At 36.5% G+C, this 23988-nt stretch overlaps 1 protein-coding gene across 1 annotated transcript in view; it reads right to left on the bottom strand.

The window, feature by feature from the left end:
- Positions 1-21784, bottom strand: part of LOC103256066 (calcium/calmodulin-dependent 3',5'-cyclic nucleotide phosphodiesterase 1C) — a gene marked incomplete at its 5' end in the record, with an annotated part of 37291 nt that extends 15507 nt beyond the window's left edge. The window contains 2 exons of the mRNA XM_008053951.1: positions 12537-12677; positions 21668-21784. Coding sequence (XP_008052142.1) covers positions 12537-12677; positions 21668-21784 — 258 coding nt within the window. The remainder of the gene's footprint in view (positions 1-12536; positions 12678-21667) is intronic.
- Positions 21785-23988: the final 2204 nt, after the last annotated feature.

Here is a 23988-nt window from a genome sequence, read left to right as displayed (position 1 = left end):
CATTATAAAATGGGCAAAAGATATGAACAGACACTTCTCAAAGGAAGACATCCAAGCAGAATACTATGCAGTCTTAAAAAAAACAAAATCAGCTGGGCTCGGTGCTCAGCCTGTAATCTCGCGCCTTTGGGAGGCTGAGGTGAGTGGAATGCCTGAGTCCGCAGGTTCAAGACCTGCCTGGGCAACTTGGCAAGACCTCATCTCTACAATAAATCAAAAATTAGCCAGGCGTGGTAGCGCGCACCTGTAGTTCCAGCTACTTGGAAGGCTGAGGCGGAAGGATCGCCGAAGCCCAGCAGGTCGAGGCTGCGGTGGCCGGGAGTGGCCACTGCACTCCAGTCTGGGTGACAGAGCGAGACTCCAACTCAAAAAAAAAAAAGAACAAAATCATGAATTTTACAGCAACCTGGATGGAACTAGAGTCTACAATACTGAGTGATCTCTCACAGAAACAAAGATCTGAGTATCACATGTTCTCGTTCATATAGTGGACCTTGAACATCCATAATGACTGACAGTGGTGGGATACTATGCGGGGGAGTTGAAGGGAGATGGGATTAACGGTAGTAAATATCTGTCTGGGGATGGGGAGACACCTCTTATCAACAAGGGTGCCTGAACGAAGCATATCTGTATACCTAACCCTTAACTGTACCCCACAATATCATAATAAAAAATATTGATTATAAAAAAATAAAAAAATAAAATTAAAAAAAAAGAACATCAGCTCAGCTAGCAGACAGCATCTAAATAACTGTATAATTACAATTCTCACATTACAAATATCAGGGACACTTCCTTCCTTAACTAAATATACTAACAAAATCCTATCTTAGGTAGGACATACTTCTAATAAACCAAAAATAATGAATGATTAAACAGGCATTCAACATAAAAATGAATCCATAATCCATAGCCTTTAATCCTCATTTTAACACCCTAGCTTTTTGATGCACACCATGGATGCTTGGAATCAGTTACATTACTTTGGAGATAAGAAGAAAGAAAAGAGGTACCCAGCAAAGGAAAGGAAAGGAAGGAAGAAAAAGGAACAGCTTTCCAGAGGAAAGGCATTTAGAATGGGCCTTGAAGACTAGACGGAGCAAGAAATGAAAATGGGAGTTTTCAGAATGAACCAAAGGAGCAAGGTTCAGTGGCAAAAGCTCATTCATCTTGAAAATGACTCCCTTAATGGGAGTGGGAGTTAAAGCTAATCAAGGGCTTATGAAGTCAGACATTAAAAGACAGAACGAGTGAGGAACAGGCATCAGATTCAACAGACTTACATGCAAGTTATAAGACCACCACGCCACTTCAGGAAAAATATTTGGGCTGGAGCAGAGAAGGGAGATGTAAAAGCAGTATTCTTATACTCAAAAGTTCTAAGAAGATGTATAGACAGTATGGAGGTAGCATTCATTAGATTTAGCAATTAACTAAATTGGGGTAGGAGAAGGGGAAAGGAAAAGATTGAAGTTAAGGAGAACAACAAATTAAAGACAACTCCAACACTCCTAGCCAGAGTGATATTAGATAGCATCATGAATAGAAATAGAAAAGGTGAGAGAAGCTATTTTGGGGGAATGTGAGCTTCATATTTGAGCATGGCTAAGATTTCCTTGCCTTTTCCAAAAGAATTACCATGAATGGAGGTTTTATATAAAGTTGGAAATACAAGTCCCACTGGTGTTTTATTCAAGAATTATCAAACTGTGGCAAGGTTCAACTTGAGGTCCTATCAGTGTTTCCCTATCTACAAAATATGAGGGTCACAGCTAATTCATTGACGGAGATGTCTTATCAACTGATAATGGTGGACTTTGAATTTTGGTGTGTTTGACTCAGGAAAGCAAGTTATTTGTGTATATGTGCAGAGGCAAATGAGAAGAGATGGGATACAACAGACCATAGGAAACCTCAAGGAAAAGGACTAAGAAATTTCCCATTGCTAAAGAAGTCATGATTAGCAAGTTGTGACTTTTACATGTGGATGATAGAGTTTCTTTAGTAATCTGTTTCCACCCCATATAAGTTTTCTATTGCTAGCTCAACAAATTACCCCAATGCTTAACCAACACCTCCCACTTATTACCAGACAGTTCTGTAGGTCAGAAGCCCAGTACAGCTGGATGAGTTCTCTGGTCAGGGCTCATAAAGCTGACATCAAAGTGTGGGTAGGGCTGCATTCCTTTCTGGAGGCTCCAGGGGGACGTCCAGTTCCAAGAGTATTCAGGGCATTGCCAGAATTCATTTTCTTCTAATGCTTTCACTTGGTCTCCTTTACCTTCAAGCTAGCAATGCTGGTTGAGTGCTCCTCATACTTCAAACTTCTTTGACCTCTTCTGCCACATCTTTTTGACTTTGATGAACTTGTATGATGACACTAGGCTTACCTGGAGAATTTAGGATAATCTCCCTATTTAAGGTCTTCTGATTGTAAACCTTAATTGCATCTGTAAAATCTCTTTTGCCAACTAACATATTAACACAGATGACACCAGAGGATGAAGGTCATGGAGGTCAAATTTCTGCCAATCACAACCCCTAATAAAATTATTTAGCACTCTTCAACCAAGATGTCATGTGGATATCCTTCGTGTTTCCCTTATAAATATTGTTATATGACCAAAAAAAAAAGATATACAGCTTCTTCTTTCCAAAAAAAAAAAAAAATAAGCAAAGGGAAAATTATTGACACCTTGCCTGACAAAAGCAATGAAAATGGCCAAGGGATAGCTTTGGAGTCTGGAATCCTTTCATTTAAATCTAAAGTAGACTGGAGCTTGGAGTCTGATTAATATCTATTCAATCAATAACAACTCTTCAATCCAATCCTGTTCAAGGATCTCTCAGAAATGAGCAAAATAACTCTGAAAGAATTCAAGTATCTTCTAGGCACTTAAGTTAAACAATAATGTGTAATACAAACAGATTACAATGAGTAACACTGTTGATGTTGAAGCCCAGACATCAATTTCTTAATGGGATGTTTTGATTCTCTATTCATCTTACAGTTTATAACACTGAAATGATTTAAAGCATTTTCTCTTCCTTGGTTTGTAATGAAAGGTTAGAGTAACAATATGTTCTCCATTCATCAGAATGTTCCCCACTCTTTTCGTAAGCTCGCCATGAAAGAATTTTGTTTTGAGCTGCATTTCCAAGAGAGAGTGGGTGGGAAATAGTTTCTATATTTAAGAATTATTCTGAATATGGCCTGAAATGATCATGAAAATTCAGTGGCAAATGGAAAATGCGCTCATTTAAGAACAGTATGCAGTACATCATGATCACTGGCTGCTATGATACAACATTTATGTTAACGACAGCTTGCATTAGCATAAATGCTAGGAGGTTTTCCGTGCGTACTGAGGAAGCTGTGTCTGATTCACCTTTTTATCTCCACAGTATACTGTGCACAATAGGTGCTAACTAAATGTTGAATAGATGAGCTCAAAGTGCATTTCATACACTTTGATTCTCACCACAATACCTAGAAGTAAGTGCACTTGAGGATACTGAAGTGTAATGTCAAAAGCACTGTAAGATGCCTGAAGCAATGTGGATGCTAAATATTTAAATGCTCGGTCTCAGAAGTCAGACCTGAGACCAAACCCTGGCTCCCTTACTGAATTAGTTTGTTAGGGCTGTTGTAATAAAACAACACATTCTAGGTGGCACAAATAACAGAAATTTATTTTTTCACAGTCCAAGATCCAGGTGTCAGGAGGACTGGTTTCTCCTGAACCCTCCTGCCTCACCTTGCAGATGGCAGTCCTCCCTCTGTGTCCTCAGAATGGTTTTACCAATCTGCATATGCATGTCTGTGTCCTAATCTCTTTGTATGAGGACACCAGACATACCGGATTAGAGCCCATCCATATGACCTCATTTTAACTTAATTACCTCTTCAAAAGTCGTCTCTCCTAATGTAGTTCAATTCTGAGGCACTGGGGGCTAAGACTTCCGTATATGAATATGTCAGAAACAAAGTTCAGCCCATACAGCTACTTTATACCAGGAGAAGCTTAATCTCTGTGAATGAGAGTTTCCTCTACTTTAAAATAAGAATACTATTACTTACAGCGGGAATCACTGTTGATTGCTCAACTGTCCTTTTTTTTCCTTACTAACAACATCTCTGATTTGGTTTGGGATGGCAATGTTTCCAGCCTTCCCTGTGTTCTGGCCGAAATGTAAGTGAAAGTTGCTGGATTGGATTTCAGGATAGATCTAGAAAGTGGGCCGATGTATTTGGTATGTCCCTTTTGTGCTTCGTCCTCTCCCTTATCGTCCTACCTGGATGTGCAAAGGTACACCAGTCATTTTACAGGCCTGAGGACAAAAGTCACATGTCAAAGGAGGTGGGAAAGAAACTGAGAAGGCTGTTGTTGATGCCAACCCTCCCTGGATGGCCCTTTGGACAGACCATGCAAATACAGAGAACACCTACACACTGACCCATCTAATCAGCCTGGATATTCATATGCAATATATTCCAACCAAAGATTACTAGACACTTTGAGGAAAAATGAAACAATAGTATCAGAGGAAAATTCTCATAAACAAATGAGCATCATCCCCAAGAGTTAAAAGAGATAACTCCACATTTTAAAAACAATTGTAAAGAATTTTTTAAAATACGAAAGTACTTTCAAAAATATGTAAGGCTACTAAGAGAATAGCATATTCGAAAGACAAAAAAGAGTTTCTGAAATTAAAAATATTGCTAACTAAAAATATTAAATAAACAGGCTGAATAATTAGAAGGACATATCAGAAGGCCAAACTGATAATCTGAAAGATAGAATTGAGAACATTTCTCAGGAGGTGTAATTAAAATACTGATTGATGGAAAAACATGAGAGAAGCTAAGATGTGAAGATGGGTTCAGAGGCCTAAGAAAAATCCCAGAAGCAGACAAAAGAGAAACCAGACAGGGAGAAATATTCAAATAAATAATAAAGGAAAAATAAAAATAAAGGAAATTTTGAGGATTTCTTTTTCCGAAGAACAAAATAGGATTAGACCTTCTGGCTCCTTTAGAGTTGAGAAGGGCCATATAAATCATTTTGACCAATGAGCTGTAAATAGAAGTGATGAGCAGAGTTTCTAAGACATAGAATTTAAGTGCAGATATAGGAATACCAGAGCCCCCCCTTTTCCCTGTCCTAATGACTGACAACATTCAAGATGGCAGTTGTTTAGTAAAACTAGGCCCTGGAGTGAGGATGACACAAGTCAGATCTTTTAACTTACACCTGGGGGAGGGGGAGCCTATATTATTTTGAATCCACTGACTGTTTGGTCCTGCAGTAAAACATAGCCTACCCTAATGGAAATGCTTCAAATGGAAGAAAACCTTAAGAGTAAGGAAGATGTATTTTCCCACTAATATGGTAACATATGTTTTTTTTTAAAGTAAGTCTATATACAAGATCATAAAATTAAAAGGCAATCACAAATTCAAAAATATTTTACATATATGACAGTGTTGTTGATCATCATGATTCCTTATGTTTTATTAAGAATAACTACCATTAACTGATATTTTACTACATGCTAGGTAGTAGGGTAAACATTTTTATAAAGAACACCCAAACATTTCTCAGCAAGATATTAACTTCTCAAGAGCACAGATGTCATAATCAAAGAAAATAAAAGTGGCTAACATACATGAGGAAAATGTTTAACATTATCAGGCTTAATAATAAAAAGTAAAAACACACACACATGAAGTTTTAGTGGGAAAATATCACTATGCAAGGAAGTTAACTAGAGGTATTATTTATAGAAGTAAAGTAATTTTTTAAAAACTACTTAAGCAATAAGATGGCCCAATAAGAAATTATTAAGTTTTTCTTATCATAATGAATAAATATGCTAATTGAAACAAACAGGATATATATCCCATGATCCTGACTTTACATGACATGGTGGGGGGACCAAAAATAACTGGAATTATATTTTGGAGGGCAGGCTCCTTATAGTACAGGTTTCTCCTGCTAGTTAAGTGTTCTAGGAACCCATTGGCATTAGTGTACCAGTTCATATTGTTGTGAGAAGAGCGTACAGTGTCGGTGAATTTTTGTTGTTTTTTTGAGGTTCTTTCAGCGCATTTGCCCATCTCATGATGGGTGATTTATGAGTGTATCTGCTCACATCGCACTGACCAAAAAACAGCATGACCCCTGTCCCCTACCCTCCCTATTCACCATATCTCGCCCCTAAGCAACTTTTTGTTTGTTTGTTTCCTGGGATGAAAAAGCTCCTCAAAGGGAAACATTTTGCTGATGTGGAAGGGGTGAAACAAAAACAGCAGAAGCACTAGAAGGCGTCAAAATCGATGAGTGCAAAAACTGTTTTGAACAGTGGAAAAAGTGTCTCAATAGGTGTATTGCATCAAACAGAGAGTACTTTGAAGGTAACTAAAGTTTAAACATGTCAGAATAAATACACAATTTTTAGAAATAAATTCCGATGGATGCCAGATTAACTTTAAATGTATGCATATTCTTCCCACCATCTATACTTCCTGTTATTCTCCCTTCAACTTAATTGAGAATTACTCCAGGTGATACAGAAACCCACTAATGTAACTGCAGCCCCTAGAGAAGGGCATCCCCAGTGGGTAGCTTCAGGGGATCCTTGACTTCCTTGCAGACTATGTCCAATAATATAATCCCTATTTACTTCCCTTCTTAGTAATCATAGGTTTGAAAAACTAGTAACAATATAATCATAAGTCTTGTGATTTGCATAATTTTTGCATCAATATAATCCTAACCTTGTGATTTGTATAACTTTTGTATCAATGTAATTTTTAATCTTGTGATTTGTGTAACTTTAGTATCAATGTAATTGAGAGTCTTGTGACATGGGTAAATTTCATAATGCATGGTAAACTTCCTTTTCTCGAAATGTCACCAATCTAAATGCAAAATACAATTGTAACTTAAGTTAAACCCAAACCTCTGCTGATTATGTAGCTAATGTATAGGTACCAACAACTCTGGACTACATAAGTGAACTATAAGACTGGAGAGCGAGCAGAACCATTTTAGAAAGACTCGAGTCCGGCTCCGCTCCCTGGATTCGAGCTCAGAAATAAACTTCTTTCTACCAAAAAGAAAGAAAGAAAGAAATTCCAGGTTTTGGGGGGCCCCTCCTCATATATGTAAGAAGTCAATTCCCTAAATATTCACTGTGAAAGATCTTACCTAAGTAATGGTCTTACCGAGAAGTAATTTTTTCTTTATAATTTGTACTACATTATCCCTTCACATTTTATATATCGTGCTTTTCCAAATATTCTTTTTTAAAAAGCATGTACTACTTTTTAAATTAAAGTTTTATTTATGTTTAATTACAGAGACTATAAATTAATATTTTCATGTTACAAATAAACACTTCAAACAATACAAATATAAAGTTCCCTTTGACAACCATTTAGGATGAGAATCTGCCTAGAGGTGACCGCCATCATCAGTTTAGTGTTTATCCTCTTAGATGATTTTTATAAACCTTCATATACATCTATGCACATATAGATGTGCTATATTTAATCATATGCATCATGTAGAACTTATTTTCTACAACTTTGAAAACTCAATAATATGCCTTGAATTTCAGTCACATAACTCTATTTTACTTATTTTTCATTATGTTGTGGTATTTCAGAGTTTTAACTCTCTACTTATTGACGTATTCTTTGCAATTTTTCACTACTACAAACATTGCTACAATGAATCCCATTGTATAAGGCCTCCTTAGGCATACTTGGAAGTGCTAGAGCATTGGTATATGTATTTTCCCTTATAATAATTACTACAAATTGTTTTCTTAAACAACTGTATCAGTTTAGTCTCCCATGAACAGTATATGAGAATTTCCTCTCAACCAGTGGGCCTCAACCTGGGACCATTTCCCCTTCCCACAACCGTTTATTTGGCAAAGTCTGGAGTCATTCTCAGTTGTAACAACAGGAGTGGAGAGTGGTTCTACTAGCATCTGGTGGGTACAGGTAAGGAATACTGCTAAGTATCCTGCAAGAATTATCTGGCTCAAATGTAAACAGTGCTGAGGTTGAAAAACCCTTCTCTAAATCCCAACAAATAGTTATTAACATCAAACTTTCAACATTTGTATCCATATGTATATAATGAACAAAAACTAGTACCTTAATTTGTATACCCTCAGATACTAATGAGTTACACATATTTTCATATTTATTTTATTGATCAAATACATTACCTCTTTTGTAAATTGCTCATATTCGTTGCTACTTTTCCACTAAATTTGTGTCATTTTCTTTATTTATAAAATCTAGATCTCAATCTATGTTCTCTGAATATTTTCTCTAAATCTTACTTCATTAATTTGATCATGTTGCTTTTTCTCCTACAAAAGTTATTAACTTTAATACACTCAAATCAAGCAAGATTTTGTTTGAACTTTTATTTCAAAGCTTATTTAAGAATTTTGTTTTCAAGGCTATAACATCATATTTTCTTTTGTATGATTAAATTTTTTATTTTTGTACTTATGCACAAAATTTTGGGGTCAATTATTTGAAGTAGAAAAAAAACATTCTTTTTTTTTTTTTTTGAGTTAGAATCCCGCTCCATCACCCAGGCTGGAGTGGAGTGGCATGCTCATGACCACCCCAACACTAACCCGCTAGGCTCAGGTGATCCTTCCACCTCAGCCTTCCAAGTAGTTGGAATGACAGGCACACACTACCATGCCCGGTTAATTTTTTGACTCATTGTAGAAATGAGGTCTAGTTTTGTTTCTAGTTGGCATCTTTATGCAAATATCTAACAGGGATCTTAAACTCTATATGTTGAAATCAGAACTCTTGATTCCCTTTCCCACAAAACTTATTTTGACACTCAACTAGCTTGTCAGTTCTGTTTATCAAACCAAATATCGAGGATGTATTCTTGATTTCTCATTTTAACGTTTCAAATCCTATTCACCACCACAGTCCTTTTAACTCTACCGCAGAAACAGAATTTACTCACTCCATGTCAGCAATGTTCTTCCTAGTCCAAACTAATATGATCTCTTCACTGGACTTCTGCAGGACTCTTCTTTTTTTTTTTTTTGAGTCAGTGTCTCACTCTGTCGCCCAGACTGGAGTGCAGTGGATGCTCCCGGCCACTGCAGCTCAACCTGCTGGGCTCCGGCGATCCTTCCGCCTCAGTCTTCCAAGTAGTTGGAACTACAGGCATGCGCTACCACGCCCGGTTAATTTTTTTATTTATTGTAGAGATGAGGTCTCACCAAATTGCCCAGGCGGGTCTCGAACCCACGGGCTCAGGCAATCCACTCACCTCAGCCTCCCGAGGCGTGGAATTACTGGCTGAGCCAACCAGCCTGGCTTGCAGGACTCTTCTAACAGGCTGCTTCAAAATCCATTCCCCAGTCATCCTTTTTGAATATATATCAGATCACATGACTCCCCTGCGTAAAACGCTTTGGTGACCTCCTATGGCACTAGAATAAAACTGGAACTCCTCACCCAGGGCTATAAAGTCAGGCTTGGTCTGGCTCCTGCTTCTTCTCCAGCTTCTTCTTGCACCAGTCTCGCTCACATGCTGTTCCTACTAAGCTTGCCTTATTTCTGCTCCTTGAATATAGCAAAGTCATTCTCTCACAAGGATCTTTGTACTAGCCCTGCACTAAATCTGCTGGCATATTCTTCTTCAGTCAAAATCATAACTGTCTCAGCTTAAATGTTATCTCTAGGAAGAGACCTTTCCTAACTACCAAATTAAATGCCCAGTTTTCCCTATGTAAGTGTTCTGTTTTAATTCGCTGTAGAATATTAATGTTTTCTTCTTTATTTTTCCTTTTTTTTTTTTTGGTTTGAGTAGAAGTCTTACTCTGTCACCCAGACTGGAGTGCAGTGGCACTCTCATGGCCACCGCAGCCTCAACCTTCTGGGCTCAGGTGATTCTTCCACCTCAGCCTTTCAAGTAATTGGAACCACAGGCATGCACCACCACGACTGGCTAATTTTTTGATTTACTGTAGAGATGAGGTCTTACCAAGTTGCCCAGACTGGTCTCGATCCTCTTTAATCTTCATTGGTTTCTTCTATCTGTAACTTTGCACTAGAATGTTAAGTTCTCTAAGAGCACTGAAAAATTCTCATCCTGTGTCTTAGCCCATTCGGGCAGCTGTAACTAAATACCATAGACTGGATGCTTTAGAAACAACAAAAATTTATTTCTCATAGTTCTGGAGGCTCAGAAGTCCAAGATCGAGGTACCAGCAGATTTAGTAAGGGCCTGATTCCTGGTTCATAGAGGGCTGTCATGTCAGTGTGTCCTCACATGACAGAAGGAGGAAGGGAGCCCTCTGGGGTCTTTTTTAAAATAAAGGTACTAATCCCAGTCATGAGGCTCCACCCTCATGACTTAATCACCTCCCAAAGTCCCCATATCCTAATACCATCAAATTGGGCATTAAGATTTCAACATAAGAATTTTGGGGAACATAAACATTCAGTCTATAGATAGCATCCTGTAATAAAGTGCCCAGCATATAAGTGCTCAATATGTTTTAGGTTTATTGTTTGAAGCTCTAATCAATTCCATTGATATATTTGTCTATTTCTTTACAAAAACTCTCTTTAACTATAGTTTTAGTAAATATTTTAATATGTAGCAGAATAAGAACTACCCTTCCCTACACACATTGTTCTTTTTTAAAATTGTCTTTTCTAAGGTTGTAAAATACCTATTTACATGAATGTCAGATGCAATTTATCATGTTTCATGTTAAATCCTGTTGGAATTTTGATTGATATTGCTTTGAATTTACAGATTACTTTGAGGAAAACTGACAACTATACAGTCCTTAGGTTTTATATTAAAAACACAACATATTTTCCACTTATTTAAAAATCATTTTTGTACCCTTTGATTTAATTTTACAGTTTCCTTTTTATCAGTTTTCAGTTCCTTATAGGAAACTTATAAACTTTTAAAGACTGTTGGGAATTATGTTTTTCTGTTAGACTTGTTAATTTCCGGTACATAGGGTAGCTCTTCTATCTGGACCTCATTGAGATCTCTTATTTGATCTAAGAACTTGTAGGGCTTTGTAAAAAAAATTATTTTCTAAAGAAGATGATCACATTATTTCACAGAATACATCAACTTTTCAAGATATCATATCACATTGTCTGAGACCTCCAGAAAAATGCTCAGTAGTAGTATAAATGTGAACATCCCTGTCTTGTTCCATGCATTCATGGAATCACCATTAAGTATGATGTTTGCTCTAAGTTTCTGGTAGAAATTTTTTTTATCAAGTTAAAAATTTCCTTTTGTGATCTTTCTATACATTAAAAAATAGCTTTTAAATAATATTTTTAAGAAATCAGGTTTATAAGAGGGAAGAACTGAAACATGACCATAGGTTTAAGAAATCCTGCAATGTTTTAATAAAAATAATTACTAATTTTTCAGCTTCCTTTATGAGGTAGAGTGCTAAATATTTTTGGTACTTTATTCCTAACTATCAGCATACTTCAGAAAAGTGGAATTTTTTTTAACCATTTTAAAAATGAGAAAATCTTGGCTCAGAGACTCAAGTAATTTATCATAGGTCACAAAAACGTAATAAGCAATTGCATAGGGAATTAAAGCCACTGTATCTAGCTCCAAAGCCTACACTCTTCCCACTGTATTCAATTTTTAATTTGGTGAGATATTAGACCAAGACTTTTAACATGCACTGGTGAAAAAGATAAAAAATGTGCCCTCAGTATATGCACTGACTGATAACCATACCCAAAGAATGTCTATCCTGATGTCAATTATGAAGGGGATTTCAAAGTGAAAAGTCATAGAGACCTGTTTTTGTCATGAATAGCTATATCTTTAAACATGAATAGGTTACATCAAGGCAAAGACACAAAAGACCAAGTTGAGCAGGCTAGTTATTAATACAGTGGATTATAGAACAGAGATTCAAAAACATCTAAAGAGCTGCAATATTGGGCCAAAACAAGCAAGAAAAATTTCAAATGCTTAGAAGTAAAGATTGACCCTTAGGTTCAAAAAAATCAAATGCACAAAAGTAGGATGTGAATAACCATAGTCCCTGTCTATGAAAAAGACCTAGTGGTTTAAACCAAAAGCCAACTTTGTATAACATGGTTGACAAGTTTATTCAACACAATTTTAGTATGCACGAATATAATTGTTAATGACTACAGGAAAAGGAACTACTCTCCAGATCTAAAAATACATACTTAGTTGTAGTAATTATATTTTAATTGGTCATAACTTAGTAATGATGCAAGTCACACTAGATATTTATTTCATCAGGTTTAACATAGAGAAGATTTCAAAAGCAACAGGAAACCCCATACTGGTTTGATAACTCTTGGGGGACAAGGGGTTCACAGAACAATGCATACCTTGTGAGTTCAACCTTATCAGAACTGGAACATCCATTATCAAAAAAAGTCATCCTCATATCTTCTGTGTAATCTAAGAGTTCCTATGTGTACTTACCGCTACTCCCGTCTTATAGAGGAGGTAATGCACGGTCTGTGTAACATCGGCTGCATGCATTAAGTTATGGTAAGGATTTTTGTGTTTGCTGTATCCCACTTCCAGAGCCTCCACAAATGAGACAAGTGCAGAAATGGGGATCTGAAAGACAGCAGTAAGGTTAATTAACTAGTGACTTAGCTGCTTTAAGTGAAAAAGCAAAAGTCTAAGGCACCCGGACTGCTTTTTTCTGTAAGTATAACATCACATGAGAAAATTGGAACTTTTCATAGTTAATAAAAATCACTGACAAAATCAACAGATACTTTGAAAATCTAACAGGAGTCCCTGGTTAAGGAACAGTCTGTCTTGCAAATTGCTCTTTGTTCCTCAGTTCAGAATCCCTGGGGAATGACACAGAATCATCTCAAGATATTTAGATTTATTCACATGTAAAGCAATGATTTTTGAGGCCCCTGTTAAAAACTAAGTGATTGGTGACTATGTTAATTTTCTGTATTTACTTGTTCTCATCTTCTCTTAAACACCCTTTCCCTCTGACCCTAGGAAAATGAGATGCTACATAGGCTGCCAAACAATGTTGTAAACACTGAGACATATAGAAATAATACTAATAATTAGTGCCAGTTTGTGAAATCATTCACTATTTGTAGTCTAATAGTTAAAATGAGACCTACCAAATTGTAATTCACCAGCAATAAACTGCCAAGTAATAAACATAAGACTGTTGCCTCTTTGTGTTCCCATAAATAACAGACTACCATATTTTGGTTTTGGAATTTAGATTACTTTGTTTTCTTTTCTTTCTTTTTGTTTTTATACCACCACTCCTTTTAATGGGCTGGTTTTCAGGCAATCAATATTTTCTTTGATACTGGTGACTCTTTGTGCTTGTTTTCCAATAATTTTGTAACTTAAGATTTGTGTACTTTATGTTTTCCCACAAATTAATGAGATATGCTGCATAGCATATGTTCACTTATTTCTCAAGAAATAAAAGATTTCAGCTTTTATTTGGTACTATTAGTAACTCAGGATAATATTTCCAGCTGCTGTTTTCACCTGAACTACACATAATAGGCATACCTTCCTTTTCTATGTAGTAGAAAGTGAAAAATAATTGCAAAATGCATGTTTCAAAATAAGGGTATTCTGGAAACATTTATTGTATTTGTTTTCTGGATCAATTCCATAGTTCAGGGTAAATTATGAAGCATAAGGCTGGGGGAAAGAGAAGAGGGTGTGTGTGTTCCTGGAGAATAACTATCACATTAGTAAGGGGGAAAAATAAGGAAAATGACACTGCAATGCTTCTGAGATTCCATTTCCTGCTTCTGAGATTCCATTTCCTGTTCTTCCTTGGGCACATTCTTCCACGCTTACCATTTGTAAATTTTTAAAAAGTTAACAATGGCTGTAAAGAGGTCAGAGATGAATTCATTATCATTTTAAAGATAAAGATTCACTGAACCTGGGATTCTGGGGTTGTTCTTTGGAAATCTCTAAGCCACTAAAAGACTGTGTGTATGTGCACAGGAATTTGTTCTAAGGAAAGGGTCTCCAGCATCCAACAGATGTTCATGCAGGTTTCTGATGCAAACAAATTAAGGACCTAAGGACCACGCCGCTTTGATCATTCCTATATGATCATTTGTGATCATATAAGAAATATATTCTTAGTGGGAGGAGCTTCAAGATGCCTAACTAGAGGCATCTGGTACATGCCTCCTCTACAAAGAAGAACCAAAATAGCAAGTAGATAATCACATTTTGAATAGATCCTTTAAGAGAAAATACTGGAATTCAAAAGAGAAGTGACAATAAATACTTAAAGCAAAGAAGGAGAGGAAAGTAAGCCAGTAGGACTGGCTGAGAGCCTGGAAAGGCTCCCCAGTGTGGGAAATGGGTAAGTGAGTGTCCCCCAGTGGTCCATATTCCCACCATGGACTCAAATCCTAGCCAACAAAAAGCCCTAGACCTTTGCGGGTCCCAAGACTAACATAGGAAGCGGCCTGGAGGCCACTTCCTATGCCATCATGCATTGCTCCAGATAGGGAACTCACAGTGGGTCCCACACACCCTTTTGAGCCCTAAGCAGCTGCAGCAAGATGCTATGTTGAGAGCCCAGCCCCCAGCAGTGTGTACCCTGCCCAGGAGCAGGGGGTAGGGGGCGGTGGTGAACAGATCCTACATCTCCACAGCTCTGAAGTCACATTGACATTCCCTGCCCATAGCTGCCACCACAGATGGCTGTTGCCTCCAGGGTTGAAGCACTAGCCATTGTCAAAGACTCCATTGCCCCTAGCAATGTAAAGCTGCTGCACATTTTCACTCACCCCAAGAACAAAATCCTGAACCCACACAGCTGCCATTGAGGGCTGCCACAGCCAGGGCCAAAGCACAAATGAAGTGCATGCCTCCCAGCCTCGTAAATATGACTGACACCACTGAAAACAACACCACCCTTCACAATAGCAGAGCTGAATTGCAGCCATTGTCACCCCTACTGAAGCATTCTGCCTTGGACCTAAGGGTCACTCCAGCCTTGCCTATCATAGCCAGCACTTGCATGCACAACTGGGAAGGCCTGAAGACAGATCCAATGAACCAGCTCCACTCTTTTTAGTACCTGGACACACTATCTGGGAGCCAGAAGACTACCTAGCATAGTCCACCACCATTGACACCTGAGCCTACTTTCAAGAGCCTGAGATCAGGCCCATCCAAATTGCTGCTACCATCACAGCTGGCACTCACCTACACATGCCACCTGCAAGTCAGGGGACTGCCTGCTGAGCCCATCATAGCCATCAAGCTTGGACCCAAAGCTTAGTTTCACCACTGCTACTGCCATCACCCATGCCACACCTGTTTCCAGAGAACTAAGAACCCACCTGGTTCAAGGCTGCCACTACCAAAACTCATACAAGTCACCAAGAGGCCAAAGAATCAGCCCACATGGATCTGCTAACACCAGACCCAATGTATGCCATCCAGGGGCCCAGTAACAGGTTGGCTTAGCCTGCTGCTGCTACCTAGAGCCCATCTGTTGTTCCCATTACCAGCAAAACTTCACCACAGCCTCCACTAACAACTGCACTCTAAGCCACTAAGGAAATCACAGACACTACTGCTATTTTTTACAGATAAATAAGTCATATGGAGACTGCATTACTGCACACTCCAAGAATCAAAGCCAAAGTGCCCAACGAAACCAACACCATATACATATTCAAAAAAAGTCCTTTTCTATGAAAGCATATTTTTAAAAATTGAAAGCAGTCACTGTTATACCACATGCATAGATATCAACATAAGGGCATAAGACACAAGAAAAAGTAAGAAAATATGACAGTTCCAAAAGAACACAATAACTGTCCAGCAAAAGATTCCAATAAAAAATAAATATATGAAGTCCCAGATAAATAATTCAAAAGAATAATTCTAAATAAGCTCAATGAGATAAGAGAATACAGAAAAAACAATACAAATAATAAGAAAAACAATTCATGATATGAATTATAAATTTACCAAAGAGATAGCCATCATACAAATGAACCAAACAAATTCTGAAATTGAAGAAGTTATTGAATGAAATACAAAACACATTTGAAAGCTTCAACAATATGCTATATCAAGTAGGGAAAACAAATTTCACAACTAATAGAAAAGTCTTTTGAAATAACTCAGTTGGACAAAAATAAAGCAAAAGAATTTTTAAAAATGAACAAAACCTATGTAGCAAATGGGACACCATAAAGTAATAAAATATTTGAATTTTTGGTGTCCCAGAAAGTGAAGAGAAAACAAAAGAGTAAGAAACCTATTTAACAAAATAATTACTAAAAGCTTCCCATGTCTAGAAAGAAATTTAGATATACAGACACAGGAAGTTCAGAGAATCACAAACAGACTGCTAAAAGACCCTCTCCACAGTACAATATTGTCAAACTGACAAAATAAAAAATAAAGAGAAAATTCTAAAACAGCAAAAGAAACATCTAGTCACTTATAAAAGAACTCCCATCAGACTAACAGAGAATTTCTCAGCATAGATCTTACAGGAAAAAAGAGGATGAGCTATATTCAAAGTGCTGAAAGAAGAAAAATTGCCAGCCAAGGATATTGTACCCAGTAAAACTATCTTTCATAAGGAGAAATAAAGTCATTCCCAGACAAGCAAAAGCAGAAGGAATTCATTACCACTAGACCAGTCCTACAAGAAATGCTTAAGAGAGTCCTATATTTAGAAGAAAGAAAGAAAGACAAACAATGTCTACTATCATGAAAATGCAAAAAAAAAAAAGAAAGAAAGAAAAGAAAAGAAACTCACTGGTATAGCAAATACACAAGTAAGGAAAAAGGAATCAAATGTTATCACTACAAAAAAACCACCAAACTACAATTATAAGAAATCTGAAAGAAAGGAATAGGATATACAAAACAACATGAAATCAACTAATAAAATGGCAGAAGTAAGATCTCATTATCAATGATAACCTTGAACGTTAAAGGATTAAACTTCTCACATAAAAAATATGGACTGGCTAAATGGATTAAAAAAAAAAAAAACCATGAATGTTTCTCACCTGTAAAGACACAAATAGTCTGGAAATAAAAAGACTTAAAAAAAGATAATCCATGGAAAGAAAAACCAAAATGAACAAGAATAGCTTTACTTATATCAGATTAAATAGATTTTAAGTCAAAAATAGCAAAAAGAGACATAGAGGATAATAATACAATGAAAAAAGGATTAATTCAGTAAGAAGTATGATGTTTCTAAACCTATATGCACCAAACATCAGAGCACTCAGATATATAAAGAAAATATTAAAGGGAGAGAGAGACTCCAATAAAATAATAGTTAGGGACCTCAACATCCTACTAATAGCATTAGAAAGGTCATCTATACAAAAAATTAACAAAGAAATATGGAATTTAAAGTTCACAGTAGAACAAATGGACCTAATAGGCACTTACAGAACATTTTATCCAACAGCTACAGAACATAACAGTCTTCTCATCAGCACATAGATAATTCTCCAGCATAGACCATATGTTAGGGAACATAGGAAGTCTCAAAATATTTTTAAGAACTCAAATCACATTAAGGATCTTTTCAGACCACAAAAAATAAAATAACATTAGAAATCAGTAACAAGAAAAACTTTAGAAACTACAAATACATGAAAATTAAATAATGTTCCTGAATTACTATTGAATTAAGGAGTATTTACAGAGGAAATCAAAAACATTTTTAAAGCAAATGAAAATTACAACATAGCATACCAAAACCTATGGGATACAACAAAATCAGTGCTTAGAGGGAAGCTTATAACGATAAGTGCCTAAATCAAAAAAGTAAAAAAATTCCAAGTAAGCAATCTAACAGTGCACCTTCATAAACAAGAAAGCAAGAACAAACCAAATACAAATTAGAAGGAAAAAATATAATAACAATCAAAGTAGAACTAAATGTAATAGAAACTTTAAGAAAATGCAAAGGATCACCAAAATGAAAAGTTGCTTTTTGAAAAGATAAACTGTAAATACAACAGACTGCTAGCTAGACTAACCAAGAAAAAAGAGACAATCCAAATAAACAGCATCAGAATGAAAGAAGAGATATCACAACTGATACTACAGAAATACAAAAGTTTATCAGAGACTGTTATGAACAACTATATACTAACAAATTGGAAATCTGAGAGAAAATGGATAAATTCCTGGACATATACAACCTATAAAGATTAAATCAGAAAGGAATAGAAAATCTGAACAGACCAATAATGAACAGTGAGTTTGAATTAGTAATAAAAAAGTCTCCCAAAAAATAAAAGTTCAGGAACAGAGGGAGTCACTGCCAAATTCAACACAACTTTCAAAGAACTAACATCAATTCTCCTTAAGCTATTCAAAAAAACCGAAGAAGAGATAGTTCTTCCTAAGTGATTTTACAAGGACAACATAACCCTGCTGACAAGAACTCAACAACAACATAAAAAAACTAGAGGCCAATATCCCTGATGAAAATAGACATAAAAGTCCTTAACAAAATTTTAGATTACTGAACCCAACAGTTCAGCAAAAAAGATAATACACCATGATCAAGTGGGATTTATCCTAGGGAATGCAAAGATGGTTCAACATAACCAAATCAATAATCATAATACATTACATCAACAGAATGAGAAACAAAAACCATATGATCATTTCAAGATGTGCAGAAAAAGCATTTAACAAAATTCAATATCCCTTCATGATAAAAACCCTCAACAAACAAGGCACTGAAAGAACATACCTTAACATAATAAAGGCCATATATGACAAATCCACAGTTAACATAAAACTAAATGGGGAAAAGCTGAAAGTCTTTTCTCTAAGAAATATAAGGATGTGTACCTTCACATTCCCATTCAATATACTACTAGAAGTCATAGCCAGAGTAATCAGGCTAGATAAAGAAATAAAAGGCATCCAAATTGGGAAAGAGGAAGTTAATTTGTCTCTTTGCAGATGATATGCTCTTATATATAGAAAAAACTAAAAACGTCACTAAAAAAACTCTTAGCTCTAATAAATAAATTCAGTAAAGTTGCAGGAGACAAAAATCAACATAAAAATCAGTAATGTACCATCTCATACATAGAGAATGAACTAGCTGAAAAAGAAATCAAGAAGTCAATCCCAATTATATTTACAAAAAACTCCAAAATACCTAGTGTTAAATAAAATCATAGAGGTTAAAGATCTCTTCAACTAAAAAAACACTGATGAAAGAAATTGAAGACAACACAAATAAATGGAAAGACAGCCCACACTCATGAATCAAAAGAGTTAATATCATTAAAAAGACCATACTGCCCAAAGCAATCTACAGATTCAATGCAACCCCTTTTCAAAATACTGATGTCATTTTTCACAAAAAGAGAAAAAACTATTCTAAAATGTATGTGGAATCCCCAAAAAGTCCAAATAGAGCAATCCTAAACAACAAGTACAAAGTTGGAAGCATCACACTACATAACCTAAAAATATATTACAAAGCTATAGTTACCCAAACAGCATGATATTAGTATAAAAACAGACACCTAGACCAATAGAACAGAATAGAGAACCCAGAAATAAATTCATGTATTCATAGCAAACTTATTTTTTACAAAGACACCAAAAAGAAACAGATGAGACAAGTTCTTCAATAAATGATGCTGGGAAAACCGAATATCCATACACAGAATAATGGAACTGGAACCCTATCTCTCATTACATACAAAAATCAACTCAAGGTGGATTAAGAACATTAATATAAGATCCCAAACTATAAATTTACTGGAGGAAAACACAGGAAAAGTACATCAGGACATTGGTCTCTGCAAATATTTTATGACTAAGACTTCAAAGAAACAAGCAATAAAAACAAAATAGATAAGTGGGACTAAACTAAAAAGCTTCTTCACAGCAAAGGAAGCAATAAACATAGTGAAGAGACAACCTGTTCAATGGGAGAAAATATATGCAAAATATTCATCTTATGAGGGATTAAGATCTCTTATATATGTAGGAAACTCAAATAACTCAATAGTTTTTTTTTTTAAAAAAAACCCTACTTGGAAGGCTGAGGCGGAAGGATTGCCGGAGCCCAGCAGGTGAGCAGCCACTGCACTCCAGTCTGGGTGACAGAGTGAGACTCCAACTCAAAAAAAAAAAAAAAAAAAAACCCAAATAATCCCATTAAAATGTGGGCAAAGGACATTAATAGACAGTTCTCAAAAGAAGACATACAAATGGCCAACAGGGATAGGAAAAAATGCTCAGCATCGCTAATCATTAGGGAAATGCAAATCAAAGCTACAGTGAGATATTACCTCATATATATACACACACATACAAATGAAACACTATTCAGCCACAAACAGAATAAAAGCATGTCATTGAAAGTAACATGAATGGAGCTTGAGGTTATTATGCTAAGTGAAATAAGCCAGGCATAAAAAGATACATATCACATGTCTTTATTAATATGTGGGAGTTAACAACATAGATTTCATAGATGTAGGCAGTGAAATGATAGATACCAGAGGCTAGGAAAGGTGGGAGGGAGCACAGGGTAAGGAGGAACAAAGAGAGGTGAATTAATGATTACAAACAAATAGTTAGAAAGAAAGAATAAATTCTAATGTTTGATAGAAGAGAAGGGTGACCATAGTTAACAATGTATAGCATATTTCAAAATAGCCAGAAGAAAGGACTTGAAGGGCTCCCAACACATAGAACTGACAAATATTCAAGGTGATGGAAACCCCAAATGCCCTGATTTGATCATTACATAGTCTATGCATGTAACAAAGTATCACATGTACCCCATTAATATGTATAGATATGTATATCAATTCAAAAAATACATCTCCAAATACACAGTTCTTAGGAAAGTGATAAAGAACCTTGTCTCCAGAGAAATCAGTAAGTTGCAGAAAAAAGTCCTGCATTTTCCAGAGACTCATCCATCTGACAAGAGAAGTTGGAGGAGCTCAATACCATAGATGTTGGTAGATTAACACACAGGTTCCCTTGAGAATTAGACCTGACCTCAAGAGTATGCAGTGTTAGAAGGCAGAGGGCTAGTACACTGGAGACAATTCATGTTCTTTAAAGTTGAAAAATTAATTTGGAGCATGAATGGCCAGGAAATACCAATGATCTGTCACAGATGATAAGTGAGACTATTTGTCTGAATGAGCCAAGTGGTAGGGAAAAAAGTTTATGGAGAACACAGAAGCTCACTCTGTCTCCATTACTGTCTCTCTGATGGTGGTGGTCAATTGTTCAAAGTCATGTTGAAATGAGGTCTGTGGGCAGAGCCTGAGAGGAGGGTGAATATTTCAGGCTTCAGATGGTACTTCTAGGAAGACTGGAATCTAAATGGGCTTCTCCAGTCTGGCCCCTGCCAGTGAGACTTACCAGCAAGGGATTTATACACTACTGAGGAATTTACAATAGTGACTAGCCAAAGAATGCTTCCTGAGTCACCAACAGCAGTTTTTATTCTATCTTGAAAGGATCTTAGCCGAAAAGTCATACGAGGATAGACAAATGTAAGCAGTTATTTATCTTTCTAATGAGGTACTGACCTTGAAACGGCTGATCAGATCATAACGTGTGAGTAATTCATAGAAAATAAATTTCAGTGCATGATCTCCACTAGCCTCATTGAGGGAAAAGACATCAAAGGACCACTTGTCCACATCCTGCAGGACAGGGTGGGGAGAAAGAACACATTAGTTCACAGTCATTTACATACCTACCAATCTCCCCACTCTCGACTCTGCTTGTGGCCCTCACTAGAAATTTCCCAGCCTGAGACTCGATCAGCCTTTCTACTCTCAAACTTTTTTCTACTCTGGTAGTCTTACATAGTATTTACTGTCAAAAATAATTGCATAGCCTTATTACTAATAAAAGCTATAATTTATTGAGTGCCTACTGTATGACAGGCATTATGATTAGTGATCAACATGTAATTCATCCTGAAAACAACTCTTAAGTGGGAGGCATTATTAGTTACATTTTACAGATGAGAAAACTGATGTTACCTAATTTCCCAAAGACCTATTCATGTAAATGCTAGGGACACAAGCAGTGCCAGAACACAAACACAGATTAGATGCCTAAACTCAGGCTCTATCCACAAAGCCCTGCAGCTGTTACTGTTTCATTCACAATGACTTAGGTTGATTCCCGGTGTAACCGACGATCCAACCCTTTGACACTAACCAATGACTTCTTAGTCAACAATTGAGAATGTTACCTCATTTAAAAGTATCCAGAAAAATGCATGATGTAGGATACAATGTAATGTCTCACATCAACCTAAACTGCTGAGATGAAACCAAGGAGAAAGCACTCATATTATAGGATGGAAAAATGCTACCATTTCTGGAGTCACTAATGTGGGATCTTTTCCTCAAATTTGTAAATCATTTACTGTAACAAAATAAATGAAAAAATTAATTTGAACATACCTTATACATCATCCATGAAGTCCAACATCTTCTTTGACTACAAATAGCTGCTTCAAAATACATGAAAATATACTCTGATGTGCCTTTGACTTATAACCAACAACTTGTGGATATGGTAAACAAAAATATTTTAGGGCAACAGTCATTTGGTTTCTGATTGTGTCAAAAATCTCACTTCCTGTATTGAAATAAAATGTATTACCTTCCATATATTCCCCTACTGGGAATATACCCTGAATTCAAATCACTCAAATCACTCTATATCACTCTATAAAAAAATCACTCTATAAAAAAAGATACCTGTACAGGTATGTTTATCGCAGCATTGTTCACAATAGCAAAATCATGGAACCAACCATGCTGTCCATCAAAAGAGGACTGGATTTTAAAAATGTGGTAATATATACAATGGAATATTACGCAGTCATAAAAAAGAAAAAAAATCATGAATTTCTCAGCAACCTGGATGGAATTAGAGTTTATAATACTGTGTGATATCTCACAGAAACAAAGATCTGAGTATCACATGTTCTGACTCATAAGTTGACCTTGAACAACTATGGTAATACTGTAAGAAAAGGATTGACAGTGGTGGGAAACTATGGGGGTCAGGGGGCAGGGAGAGGAAGGGAGGTGAAATTAACGGTAGTCAATATCTGTCTGGGGATGGGGGGCACGCCTCATCAACAAGCGTACCTGCACAATGCATATTTGTATACCTAACCCTTAAATGTACCTCACAACTTTAAAATTAAAAATATGTATTTAAAAAAAAATAAGCCGGACTCTGTGGCTCAGCCTGTAACCCCGGGCTTTGGGAGGTTGAGGTGAATGGATTGCCTTAGTCTGCGGGTTTGAGACCCGCCTGGGCAACTAGACGAGACCTCATCTCTACAATAAATAAAAAAATCAGCCGGGCATGGTAGTGCGTGCCTGAATTCCGCCTACTAAGAAGGCTGAGGCAGAAGGATCACCGGAGACCAGCAGATAGAGGTTGCAGTGGCCGGGAACGGCCACTGCACTCCAGTCTGGGCAACAGAGTGAGACTCTAGCTCAAAAAATAAAAATAAAAGAAAATAGCAAATCTTTGTGATATAATTTCTAAAATTTCTCCTCTGTAGTGGAGATTTACTTGTAAGAAATGAGAGGCACAAAATGTTAAAACTGCAAAAATATATTTATAAATAAGTTAAAATTTTGCTGGCAACTATATGTGAATAAAAGTCAAACCATTGTTTACAAAAATCAATAAAATGCATAACAAAGTTCATAATAAAATAAAATATATTGGTTCTTTTTTGCTTGTTTGTTTTTTTGTTGTTTGATTTTTTTTGAGTTGGAGTCTCACTCAGTCGCCCAGACTGGAGTGAGGTGGCCGCTCCCGGCCACCGCAGCCTCGCCTGCTGGGATCCGGCGATCCTTCCACCTCA

The sequence above is a fragment of the Carlito syrichta genome, unplaced genomic scaffold (genome assembly GCF_000164805.1).
Source record: "Carlito syrichta isolate Samal-C Ts95f unplaced genomic scaffold, Tarsius_syrichta-2.0.1 Scaffold76733, whole genome shotgun sequence".
Taxonomy (NCBI): domain Eukaryota; kingdom Metazoa; phylum Chordata; class Mammalia; order Primates; family Tarsiidae; genus Carlito; species Carlito syrichta.
The sequence above is the reverse complement of the archived record's forward strand: the minus strand, read 5'-3'. Positions and strand labels throughout refer to the sequence as shown.